Consider the following 12,588-nt stretch of genomic DNA (forward strand, 5'->3'; position numbering starts at 1 on the left):
ATTTTCTTGTCCATTAGCCATGCAATTGCCAACCTAATGTTCCATGAATGTTTCAATAGTCTCCATTAGTTCCCATTTTGGGAACCAATCCCATGTGATCTATTTTATTTCATTCAATTAGTTTTATTAATATTTAAATTAGAAATCAAAAGAGCCTATAGAGTCATAGAGAAGCTGAAACAAAGAACATTTGCTCTAAAATAAATTTAATAGCTATCCTTAGTTGATGATATAAAGTGCATATTTTGTGTTGAGATTGAAGTGCTCAAATTATTTTTTTTAAAAAAAATTATTCTAAAAAATAATTTTAAATATTTTTAAAATAATTTGAAAAAAAAATTATTTTATTATTTTAATATTTTTAATTAGTATATTACACTTGGCATGTCTAGATTGGTTGTATAGTCACCGTAGGATATCAATTCCGGCATCAATTTTGAGCTAAAAGAAGAAGCGTCCCCCTTTCATTGAACAGCTTCTTAAGAGATAGATGAAATATCAACGGTCTGTATTAATTTGGCAGATGTGCTACAGAACTATCCCCCTTTAGAAAATGACATCTCATTAAGGTGAGGGGTCCCACATTATGGGATAACTTTCTAGTAGAAGGGTCCCACATTCTGGGATAATTGTGGATATCAATCTTACCATATGGGATGACCTATACCGTTGACCTATGTGAAATTACTAACTTTTGAATCAATCTGTACTATTTTGGACAGATTAATGATTTTTGAAAATTATTTTTAAATTCACACATTTATTTTTTTTAATTTAAATATTTGAAAATTATTAAATAAATAAAAATACAATTAATTATAGCAATAGAATTCGATTTAATATATTTTTTTTTATTTTTTTAACTTACAATGATTAAATATTTAACTTTATTCAGAGATACAGGCTGTTTTACATTATAATAAATTAAATAATAATAATAATAAATTATACATTCAACAGTGAAAAAGCAATCATTTTTTTATATTGTAAAAATAGATAATCTGAAATTATATAAATAAAAAAAGACTAAATTTAAAATTTTTTGTAAAAAATTTTAAAATTGTGGAAAATTGTCAGAAAGAAAATATCATAAATTCATGTGATATAAATTAAGAGTGACCATTCGGTTTAAATATTAAATTATAAAATTTAAATTTTAAATTTTAGAAATCGAAATGAATTGTAATATGTGAAAAATTAAATCGAATCGAATCATTTTATTTCTGTTTGGTTTAAACTAATTATTTTTTATTTTTGATTAATTTTTTAATTTAGACTTAATTTTCAAGTTATTTGATCTAATTTTGACTTTGATTTAAACTTAATAACCATTAATCAATAAAATTAAACAATTAATATATATAAAATTAAATATAATTCATAAATTTCACATAAAAATAAATTGATTCGGTTCGATTTAGTTCGATTTGAATATATAAATTACTATTCGATTCTGTTTAACTGATTTTTTCTCTTTAAAACTGAATCGAACCAAAATAACTGAAATTTTTATAATATAAAACCGAACCGAACCGATTGAATTTTAAAATTGAACCGATTAAATTGAATTGACTCAATTCGATTCAATTTTTCGATTTGAACCAAATTTTGCTTAGTCCTAATGTAAACAGAATTGTGGAAAATTGGCAATAGCTTTGAAGAAAGAGAATCTCTTTGGTCATATGCTTAATAATGATTTTATTTGTGATTGATTTTAAGATCTTATTTTTATTTATTTTTCCCCTCAATTTCTAAAAACTCTTCTTCATTTTCTTTGTGGCATAGAGAAAAATTAAACAAGAAGAAACACTACATATGTATATGCTTTTAAAAAATTTATATATAGTCATTAAATTATTAATTTAACAATTAAAGAGTGTTATTTAATTTATAAAATTAACTTATAAATTAATTTAAATTTATAAATATTTAAAATTTTAAACTATAAATTATTAAGATATTTAATAAAAAAATAATTTATAAACATATTTATTATTAAAATAATTAAAAAATATTAAATAAAATTTATAATAAAATTTTAAAAATTAAATAAAAATAATATAATAAAATATTTATCAAGCACTAAAATAAAAATTAAATCTCATAATTTTTTTTTATATTTATAAACTCAAAAATTATTATAAACAAGTATATCAACCATTTTTAGAGCTTATAGATCAATATAAAATTTTAAAACTCAAATCCTCATACTCATGGCTTCCGACTTCCGTAACCTTTAAAAATTTACCAAACCAAAATCTAAAATTCTCTCTATAAGTTTCAAATCTTTAACTAAAAAAAATTCAAAACTCCTTTAATTATTTTTTATTTTCTTCCCATGTATGCTAAGGATTGCACTAATCTTTATGTTCATGATATGTTTGTTTATATTTCATTTATATGAAAAATATTTATTTAAAACTTAGTCATGACTATGAATCCTTTTACATCATTTATCATTTATAATTTAAAGATAATTTATTATTTATTAATGAAATACATGAATGTTATTACTATTATTCTGTAATTAATATAATAAAATAAATTTAATTTTTTTTATTTTGAGAGGGAAAAAAAAGCAGCAAAATTGTGTTGATTAAAAAAAAAGATATTGAATTTAGTCTTAATTGATAAGAGGAAGCATATCAAAGAGATTATTATAATTAGAAGTAACCATGCAAATCTAATATATATATATATATTAGATCCAAAAATAGAAGATTTGAAAGATTAAATAAATGTGCTAAACCTATAATACCTTCCTTTATAAGAAATGCTTATTGCTTAAGCTAACTTATTAAAAGCAAAATTCATATTGTATTATGTTATTAATTAATTAATCTTCAAGCTTTTATCCTATAATTTTTTGTTAAACATATTTTAAAAGTTAATAATTTATAAAAGACAAGAAAATGATGATCCTAAACTTAAAAGAGAGAGCAGCTAAACCCTCCTTTCGCATTCGATTTTCTTTATCTAATCTCATTCTTTGGGATGATTAATTATCTTCCTACCATTTCATATATACATAAAGAGAAACCAAAAAAAGGAGGTAGAAATTCACAAGAAAAGCTGTAAAAGCTTCAAGAACATAAAAAGAAATTAAAGAAAGAAGATGAAAAACACTTCAATCCTTTGTTTTATGGTGGTTCTTTCCCTTAACCATGTTTTTAACAAAAGTCCTTTTAAGCCCTTCTTCTCACTCTTATCAGTCTTCTCTTCCCTTTTCTTCTCAGCCTCAAGTTCGTCCTCCAACTGGATACACAGCTGATACAAATAAAATAACATCACTCTCATTAGATACTAAAAATCAAACGGCAAAAAACGCTTGATCATTGATGATCATGATTACTTTTAGTAAACGTTCCTCTGCATGGTCAAGGCCCTCAACGAGTGTGCCTTTGATTTCAGTCTCCATCATCACACGGTTGATAGGACGGCAGTGCTTCTCTAGAGTACTCCTTGGGGAAAAATCAATGGATTACATTTGGCCTTCACTTGCAAGTGTCCCACTTGATGCGGTCGATTCACATGAGCTCTTTGGTGATCTGTTGCAGCTACCTCTAATTTCTTCTAGCTCCCTCAACTAATAACACCAAGAAAATGTTATAAAAAAAAAAGAAAGAAAAGCAACAAAGAAAACCCATGAAAGATGGAAAGCTAACCATGTTGTCCAAACGGTCCAATCTTGAGAGAATGGGCTCTTCGGTGACAGCCATTGAAGATCTTTGTGCGGCAAACTCAACTGATTTCACTTTTTCTTTTTAAAATTCGTTGCAAGATTATTGTAAGACGCTTGCAATCTATTACATATATATAGAATTTATCCAAAGTTGACACGTTTCCAACATCTAGGGGTAAGTGTTTATGTAAGTTACCTTCTGTCTTAAACGTGGCAAAATCCGGTCGAGGGGGACGATGATAAGGATGGTGTTGACCCATGCAGGGACTTGCTAGGACACGTTACCGATTTGCATGCAAAGAGGAAGATAAAGGATTGTCCATGTTGGGTAGCACGTGATCTGTGAAACTGTTGTGTCAGGGGGATAATGGAAGAGCGGATAGGATATAGAACCAGTGATCTTGTTTAGCTGGTAGCCATTCTCCTATTCGTTTCTCTTTGCCACTATTATGATCCTAGCTCTTAATAAAAAGATTAACATAAATGGTAAAATTCAAATATTAATAATGCAGGGAAGAAATCATCCATGACATGATTCTTGATTCCATCATATAATGTTAGAAGATGATAACTGAAAAATCTTATTAGATATATCAAGAGTATTAAAAATTATTTTTTTTTTTACAAAAAAGTAAACTCTCTTTATTGCACGGAGAATAAGTCTCATATGATTGTGAGAGATAATGTATGTGCATCGAATGCATCTAATAATTTCTCAGAACACAAAGAGTTGGATCAACGTAGAGTTTTGCTTGTGAACATGAAGTTACATTACAAATAGAATCTTTGTTCCACCAGAGAAGTCCATAAGTTAATATATCCACAATATTACAGTATTGATCACTTATGGAACAGCAAAATAATTCCAAGTATCACCTATAAACTGCACAGGTTATATAGATTCACATGGCGGAAAAGATCAAAAAGAGCACAAAAAACATGCAAGACTTGCATAACTTCACCTCCTTAATGAGGATTTGGAGGTGTTCAGATTTCTCTTTTTAACAGTTGATTCCACACTGCTCAACATCCGGTCCAGTAACTCTTGTGGTGAAAGGATCAATCCTGACCCACAGCAAAGAGAAAATAGAAGCAAGAAGAATAGACCAGACCACAACAATGGTGGGTGTTCGGTTCTGGCGACCCATCAAACCTTTGAGGAATGGATAGAGATGGATGATCACCCAGAAGGCAAAGAAAAGCTTGCCAAAGAGAGGACCCCATGACTGATAACCGCTGTTGATGGCGTAGGATATACCAGCAACGACACCCACCAAGTTAATGATAAGGAGAGTCGTTGGTGGGATTAGAAGAGTTGTCCATTTGAACATGTAAAGTTCAGCAAAGTCTCCATCTTCGTCTGATGCCTTGGAGGTGACAGTGAAGTTTGTGTCAATGCCAGCAAGTACCTTAAGAAGTCCTTGGACAACAGCAAAAAGATGGGATGAAACTCCTCCAATAACCCAAAACTGTTCGTTTCTCCACCATTCGTCGATTCCAACGCCACTCCATCTCATCTCCAAAATGCCAGTTGCAAAGATGGAAAGAAAGAGAGAGATAAACCAGATACTTGCAAGATTACTAATCTGCAAAAAGATGAACACCCAGAAAATGAAATTTAGCATGTTACAGTTGGAGACACAATGGCAAATAACAGACTTCAATTGGCCAATTAGGTGAGATATTCATAAAACACATCTCAATCAGTTGGGATATTCACATACTTTCCAGCTACTACCTCCCAAGTTATCATAAACAGCAAAGATTGCATGTGTGGGGAATGAAATCCCAGTGTGAGTTGAGATGCGGAGTCTATATTAACAGATAACTGAGATATCACTAACCTGTGGAATAATGAACTTGTTCGTAAGTAGACAAACAGCTGGAAGTGTGCAGTACACGAGAAGAGGAATGGCTGTGACTGGATAAATGGTGGTGTTTACATATGCAAACCTCTCGAGCCATTTTAATCTACCACCATAACCATACCAAATTGGACAATGACGACTAAGAAGAATTTCCACAGAACCTAAAGCCCATCGAAGCACTTGGTTCAAACGATCTGAAAGATTAATTGGAGCAGACCCTTTAAAGGCTGGAAGCTTCGGCATGCAGTAAATTGATCGCCAACCACGTGCATGCATCTTAAATCCAGTGAGAATATCTTCTGTAACAGAACCATAAATCCATCCAATCTGTAGATGAAGAGGTAAGTATTACCACTGTTGTGGACAACCCAGCCAGCGCCAGAGACATAAAAGAACTAGAGCAAAGCAAAAAAACTACAGCTTACATGATCCTTCCAATGCATAAAAGCAACTAATTACCACTGTTATGGACAACCCAGCCAGCACCAGAGACATAAAAGAACTAGAGCAAAGCAAAAAAACTACAGCTTACATGATCCTTCCAATGCATAAAAGCAACTAATTTGATAAGCCATGACAAACAACTAGTACTTGCTTCAGTTTTAAGGTTTGCCTAGTCCACGGGCTGCCCGTGATGAGCACATAATTTACCCACACAAGCCTCAAACATAAAGTGAAGTAAGGTTTAAGTGATTAAAAAAACCACATCGTCACTGTTCGTAAGATATTGATATGGTCTTTGTGTTCATAGATGCCAAAGATGCCTTCAATAGGCTCTGGGAATTTCAGATGGGGGAAAAAGGGGGAAAGAGCAGAGCAGCACCACCAAACCACATCATCACCGTTCGCAAGATATTGATGTGGTCTTTATGTTCATAGATGCCAATGATGCCTCCAATAGGCTGTGGGGATTTCAATGAGAAAAAAAAGGGGAAAGTGCAAAGCAGCACCCCCACAAGGAAGTGAAAGCATATGAGTAAATGAAATCAACATACCTCACTTCCCCAATCTGTTTTATCCTCATACCCACAGCTGATAACATGAATAGCCTCTTTAAGAAGATTCTCTGGTGTTGCAGACTGAGGAACACCACCATTCTCCATAAGTGTGGAAGCAACAAAAACAGCAGACTGGCCAAACCTTTTTTCCAGGCTCATTTGTGACATTAGGAGTGACTTCTCGTCATCAAATCCAGCACCTGAATTTACAATGTACGTATGAATATCTTTGTCAACATCTAATAAAACTCAGTAATTCAAAAAACAAAGCAACTTTCATCAATCAATTCATGCTGCCCAGCATGATCATTGCTTCTATAGCTATTCGCCAACAAAATTGCAGAATAGTGACATTATCTTGAAGTCATGCCAGAAATATGTCCACAGCAGTATTTCTTTAAGTGACAAGGATAAACAACCTAGGCTAAAGAACAAAATTAAAACATGGTTGACTACTCAACTTTTAGAAGTTAAAAGTACCGTTTACTGTAAATTCTTATGAGCCATATAAGGATAATAGCAAAAAAAATAAGAATGATATAATTACCAATGAAACAGAAAACGATAAATAAACGAATGTACCTTCAACTCCCTCTTCTATATCTTCCAGACTGAAAATTGGCACAGTAGGATCTACATGCTTTCCAGATTTCTTTTTGTCTGAGCCCTTTTTCCTTGATTTTGAACTCTTATTTCGTGATCCACCACAAAGAGAAGATAGTAACCCTGTTTTCTTATGCTTGGGTTTGAGAGGAGGTTCATAACCATACAGGGCTGTCCTATTGAAGACACACCCAGTACCCACGTAAACAGGGCCTTGAATACCATCCAAACCTCTCAAGTTTATCTGAATTTTCACAAGGTAATAGACATTATAAATAAGGGTAATCAATACAAGCTTACAAGTAATTCTATGCAGCATTTTTTAATATTCATATTTATCAAGTCATACCGAACATGTGACAGAAAGATCCTAATAAATCATTGAATGGCATTATATAGGAAAAGAATTCATCACTTCAAAAAGGGATGGACAACTTACATCAAAGAAAACAGTATTACGGTTGGCATATCGATCGTTCCTATCAATACCATCAAATCTCTGGGGGAACTGAACATAACAGACCTGTTTCCCAAGGTTGGGATCCATCAGGAAACACATAGCTTCTCTCAAAGCCTTGCTGTTGTTTACATAGTGATCACAATCAAGATTCAACAGGAAAGGTCCATTAGTAAGGACAGCTGATACTCTGACCTGCAAGAGTTGGCAAAGGTCAGATAAGCCCAGACAAAAAGGAAAAAAAAAAAGGTAATCTCCAACTTTCCACTGTCAACTACTCACAAGTGCATTCATTGCACCAGCCTTCTTGTGGTGTTGGAACCCTGGACGCTTTTCACGTGAAACATAAACTAGCCGTGGCAGCTCATTACCCTCAGCATCAAGGCCTCCATTTTGGCCCAGGAAAACCTGAAACATAACGATTACAGAATTAGTGGTCTAATAGCACTGGTGCCTAGAAGTAAAAAGGGATTCAGCTTCCACAGCCAGTGAGTCATCCATAATTTAAAAAATAATCAATTATATTCATGGCAAACAGATATGCCAGTGGCAAAATGATGTTACCTGAATCATTCCTGGATGGTCTCTGGTGTTATTTCCCGGCCATGGGGTACCATCTTGCATAATCCATCCTTCCTCAGGAACTTTTGTTGCCTTAGCAACAAGCCCGTTAATTCGAACTTTGAATTCTTCATATTCTCTCTGCAAGAGAAAAGGAAAGAGCAACATAAGACAAATTTAATTATGGTAAAAATTCAGTTCAGCCATGTACACATGTATCATATTCTTACCTTCATTGCTCTTCGATCTTTTACAAATGATGTTTGCACTTTATCCTTCAAGTAGTCAATCTTTTGTGCAAAGTACCATTCTGGAGCCCTTGGCTCAATGTGATATTTCTTGCAAAAAGGTACCCATTTCCTTGCAAACTCTGAAGTCTCGGATAAGGCTTCAAATGTCAACATAGCAGCACCATCATCAGAGACATAACAAGAGACCTTGTCAACTGGGTAATCAACAGCAAGAATAGAGAGCACAGTATTTGCAGTCACAAGGGGAGGCTCCTTTAATGGGTCCACAGTACTGACAAAAATGTCAACAGCAGCTAATTGTGATGGTTCTCCTTCACGATCATATCTGTTATAACATGGAAAAACAATTAGCAATCTAAATATGACAAAAATAAACACAAACTCAAACTCAAGAAATTGAAACATGCAGAATAGAATTTGATCACAAGCAAGATGCACAAATACGGAGAAAAAGGGTAATACCTTAAAGCAAGCCTGTCAAGATATGTTTCACGGTTTACAGGCAGCCACTTAGGGAACTGATCCAAAATCCAGGAGATAGCAAACCATATCTCACATATCACAGATAGTAACCACAAAGCATATGCATTAGACACAGGATTTGTTATTCGGTAGTGCAAGAAAATGCAGAGGATAATCAGCCGCAAAACAATGATCATCCTGTATGGATTAATCCTAGATGAAGGAATAGAAACCTTCCTGGAAAGAGGTTGTCGAGCTTCATCATTCCTTCATAACCAAAGGAAATAAGCATCAGATATGAGCCCTAACTAAACCGGAATGTAGAAATAAACAACAAATATAAAAAAAAAAAATGCACTTGAGAGGAGTCTAATAGACTAATGGTTGAGTGCAGTGAGCACCTAGCTCATTATTCAGTCATTGCTGACGAGGGATGTTTGAAGAACAGAATAGATTCTGGGCATCTTGAGAATTTCAAGTGTCCCTCAAAACAAAAAAACTGTAACAAGGGATGCAAGAAAAGCAGGGTAATCTCAATTTTCATTTCTGTAAGACTAAGAGCATTTGAGAACCTAGAGAATTTAATCAGGAAGGAACTTACAATAAAGACTCATCCACAAGCACATCAGTGCTGGCATCGATATCTCCAATGCCCCTTTCAGAAGGAGCTTGGCCAGTGCTCATAGGAACAACATTCTTCTCCTGCTTCATCTTCCAGCCATCAACTCTCTCTTTCCAAGCCACATTGCCCAATCCTGAAGAACCAAACTCCCTCACAGGATCCACCCTCACATTAGCTGCAAAATGAATGCAACCAAGACCTAGAACCAATATCACATATGACCAGAAAAAAACAGACAGAACATATTCCATGAGAAAGAACAGTTACGTGATTGATTGACATCAGCTGTGTAAGGAAGAGAATGGATGCTCTTCCCACCAGCAACTCCAGGAGATGCCATAGAAATATGTTCGGGTGATGCAGCAGACAACTCTCCAGAAACCTAATAGTTTGCAACAGCTGAAGATTAATTTCACTTCAATTTCAGGTGAAGCCAGCCAACCAAAAAAAACAAGATGCTTATTGAGCTACCTCATGTCCATTGGTGAGTAGTGGAATATGGTTATGAGAAACCTCTTTGTCATAATTTGGAGTGCCAAAATCCTCACCTCGTCCGTAAGTCATTTGCCAGCTCAACATTCGTTCTGCAATTTTCTGCTTCTGGTTTTGATTTGCTGAAGAGTAATTGAAATCACTGGCACCATCATCAGCATCATCGTCTTCTTCTCTGTCATCAAGAGTGGCAGGGCTACCTGGAAGTTATCCAAACAATCAGAGATAATACGATTCAGAAACTACCAATGTCATTGAAATAAGTAGGTTAGCGTTAGCACAATTATATTTTCATTTTGCAATTTGCTACAAGCAGATTACAAAATATGCATAAACACTAAAAAATGAATGCCAGACCACACTACTTAAAGATAAATATTACATAGAACTACAAACTAAAAGCTGCTTACAGCTCAGAATCATAAACACAATGCCATTCACAAACCTTTCTGCCTTTTGTATCTGGTTTTGCATTGAGGGCAAGACTGATTCCCATCCTTCCTCTCATATTCATAGCAAGGTCTGCAAACTGGAAATGCACAAACATTGCAAGCAACGAATGGGTCACCATCAACAGTTTTGCCAACATTATCACCACAGATCTGGCAGACCTGTCCACCTACATTCTTCATGGGCTTTGCCTGAGCATTCAAGGATTATATCACACACATTTCAGAAATTCAGCAAGGAATCACCATCTCACCATCAATCTAATTTTACCAACACTATATAGAACTGACTATTCTACAACAAAAATCATATCACATCACAGAATATAAAATAGAGTGAAATCAAAGAAGAAAACTGAAATTCAAGTTTATAATGAACATTCAACGCGGGTGCTGGACAGCATAGAAAAAGAAAACAACACTTTCCACCATTTCAAGTTATCCAAGAAAGTAATAGTTCCTCTCAAATGAACTATTTGCTTTCTCTGGCCAGATATGTTTCCCATTTTGGAAACAGAAGTAACATAAAGCAAATTACTGCAATTACTGCATTATGTATATTTTCCTCCATTCATCAATCAATAAAAACCAGAAACAATGGCCCACTGCCTAGGATACTTACCCCACTTTCTCCTTCAGACTCCATTGGCACCCGCTCTTCTTTGTCAGATGAAACTTCAGTCAGTCTCAACAATATTTATGCATGTTTAAATACAGAATGTTACAGAAAAGATTTCCCCTTCTGGTCTTCTTACGCGAGAAATCTGCAAAACAAATTGAGAATCAGATTGTCTGTCTCAACAAGCATTGTCCATAATCATAATCTCCACAGAGAGAGAGAGAGAGAGAGAGAGAGAGAGAGAGAGAGAGAGGAGACAGAGCTAAACATTCATCAGCCAAGGTAATATAAGAGGAGAAGAGAGTAATGGCCAACAAATGAAAAGTACATAAAAAATGAAAATAGTCGATCAAGTTCACTTATCCCCGGTTTTCTCGGTACTAGACAGAGACCTAGTCAAGTTCGCCAAAAACAAGGCAGATAAACCCCAAAGATAATCCTAATCATTTCACACACCCACCCACAAACTATTACAACATTTTAAATTCAAGAATCAAAATCCAATTTCCTTCAAATTTTCGCAGCTACCAAACAGAAACTACGAAAATGGACACCGAAAACTCAAAAACATCGAAAATTTCAATTCTAAATCAGCACGAATCGTGTAAAACCGTTCGATTCATAACTAATCCAGCAAACTCTCTAAACTCTCTGGGATACAAACAGAACGCAAAAGCAATTCAACACTAGAGAAAAAAAAAAAAAAAGCGATGCATCTAAAACAAAACCACACATTCCTCGATCCCTCCAGAACCCAATTTAATCTTCTTAGAAAGAACAGTAATTTGCTAAAATCTCCATCAGATCTCACGAGACAGAATACAATACACAGAGAGACTTATGGAGGTGAAATCAAAGATCGATGACACAAAGAAAAGACTAGAAATGAAGAGTTACCCAATTGAACTCCAACCCGAGAGACAAGCAACGCAATGCAGTCTAATAACCCTCTCTCTCTCTCTCTCTCTCTCTCTCTCTCTCTCTCTCTCTCCCTGTCTCTGTTTGTGTTATCTAGAGAGAGTGATACAGATGCAGTATAGCTGTAAATGAATACATAGTGATGTGATATAATAGAGAAAAATTAGAAAGGAAAGCGATGCCGCAGCTGCTGTGAGTGTGAAAGGCTAGAGAACCAGTCCACCGACAGTGTAAGAGAGGGAAAAGAGAAAGTTAAGCAAATTATAGGAATTTCAGAGGTAGTAGAAGAAGAAGACAACACTTACAATTCTCTCAATCATTTCTTTGCAGAAAAAAATATTATTCTTTTTTAGCTAAAAAAATCTAAAAATTATTTTGATAAAAATGAAGATCCACAAGGAAAGTTTTTTTTTTCAGAAATTAAAAATTAATGAAAAAAAGAGAGATACCCATTGGACAGTGGGGCTTTTACTGTTTTTCTTACGTTAGAACTCAGAGGTGGTACTTTAGGTTTGACTGTGGTTGTCTTACCCAATACTGTCGTGCCACGTCGGAGTAAGTCGGAGCAATGGTAACAGAAGTACAATATAATTTTTTTTTATTGTG

General features: G+C 34.2%; 2 protein-coding genes across 5 annotated transcripts; both read right to left on the bottom strand.

The window, feature by feature from the left end:
* Nucleotides 1–2,985: 2,985 nt before the first annotated feature.
* Nucleotides 2,986–4,283, bottom strand: LOC110635568 (uncharacterized). Its single transcript, XM_058150921.1, is given in 4 exon segments — nucleotides 2,986–3,267; nucleotides 3,353–3,586; nucleotides 3,666–3,760; nucleotides 3,879–4,283. Coding segments are annotated over 4 exon segments (558 nt in total). The 5' UTR covers nucleotides 3,943–4,283; the 3' UTR covers nucleotides 2,986–3,102.
* A 129-nt stretch (nucleotides 4,284–4,412) lies between these two features.
* LOC110635563 (cellulose synthase A catalytic subunit 3 [UDP-forming]) lies at nucleotides 4,413–12,320 on the bottom strand. Of its 4 annotated transcripts, none has more exons than XM_058150917.1 (15): nucleotides 12,288–12,320; nucleotides 11,068–11,209; nucleotides 10,442–10,637; nucleotides 9,976–10,196; nucleotides 9,772–9,886; nucleotides 9,484–9,679; nucleotides 8,883–9,149; nucleotides 8,400–8,745; nucleotides 8,173–8,310; nucleotides 7,891–8,016; nucleotides 7,591–7,803; nucleotides 7,131–7,395; nucleotides 6,546–6,748; nucleotides 5,527–5,877; nucleotides 4,413–5,268 (listed from the first exon to the last, which is right to left on the bottom strand). In XM_058150917.1, exons 2-15 carry the CDS (start codon nucleotides 11,089–11,091, stop codon nucleotides 4,684–4,686), a joined length of 3,246 nt encoding a protein of 1,081 aa, XP_058006900.1. In that variant the 5' UTR covers nucleotides 11,092–11,209; nucleotides 12,288–12,320; the 3' UTR covers nucleotides 4,413–4,683. The 4 variants fall into 4 exon arrangements, with proteins under 4 accessions (XP_058006900.1, XP_058006901.1, XP_058006902.1 ...); XM_058150918.1 differs by having other exon boundaries at nucleotides 11,962–12,300; XM_058150919.1 differs by lacking the exon at nucleotides 12,288–12,320 and adding an exon at nucleotides 11,802–11,942.
* Nucleotides 12,321–12,588: the final 268 nt, after the last annotated feature.

Source organism: Hevea brasiliensis, chromosome 8, assembly GCF_030052815.1.
Source record: "Hevea brasiliensis isolate MT/VB/25A 57/8 chromosome 8, ASM3005281v1, whole genome shotgun sequence".
Taxonomy (NCBI): Eukaryota; Viridiplantae; Streptophyta; class Magnoliopsida; order Malpighiales; family Euphorbiaceae; genus Hevea; species Hevea brasiliensis.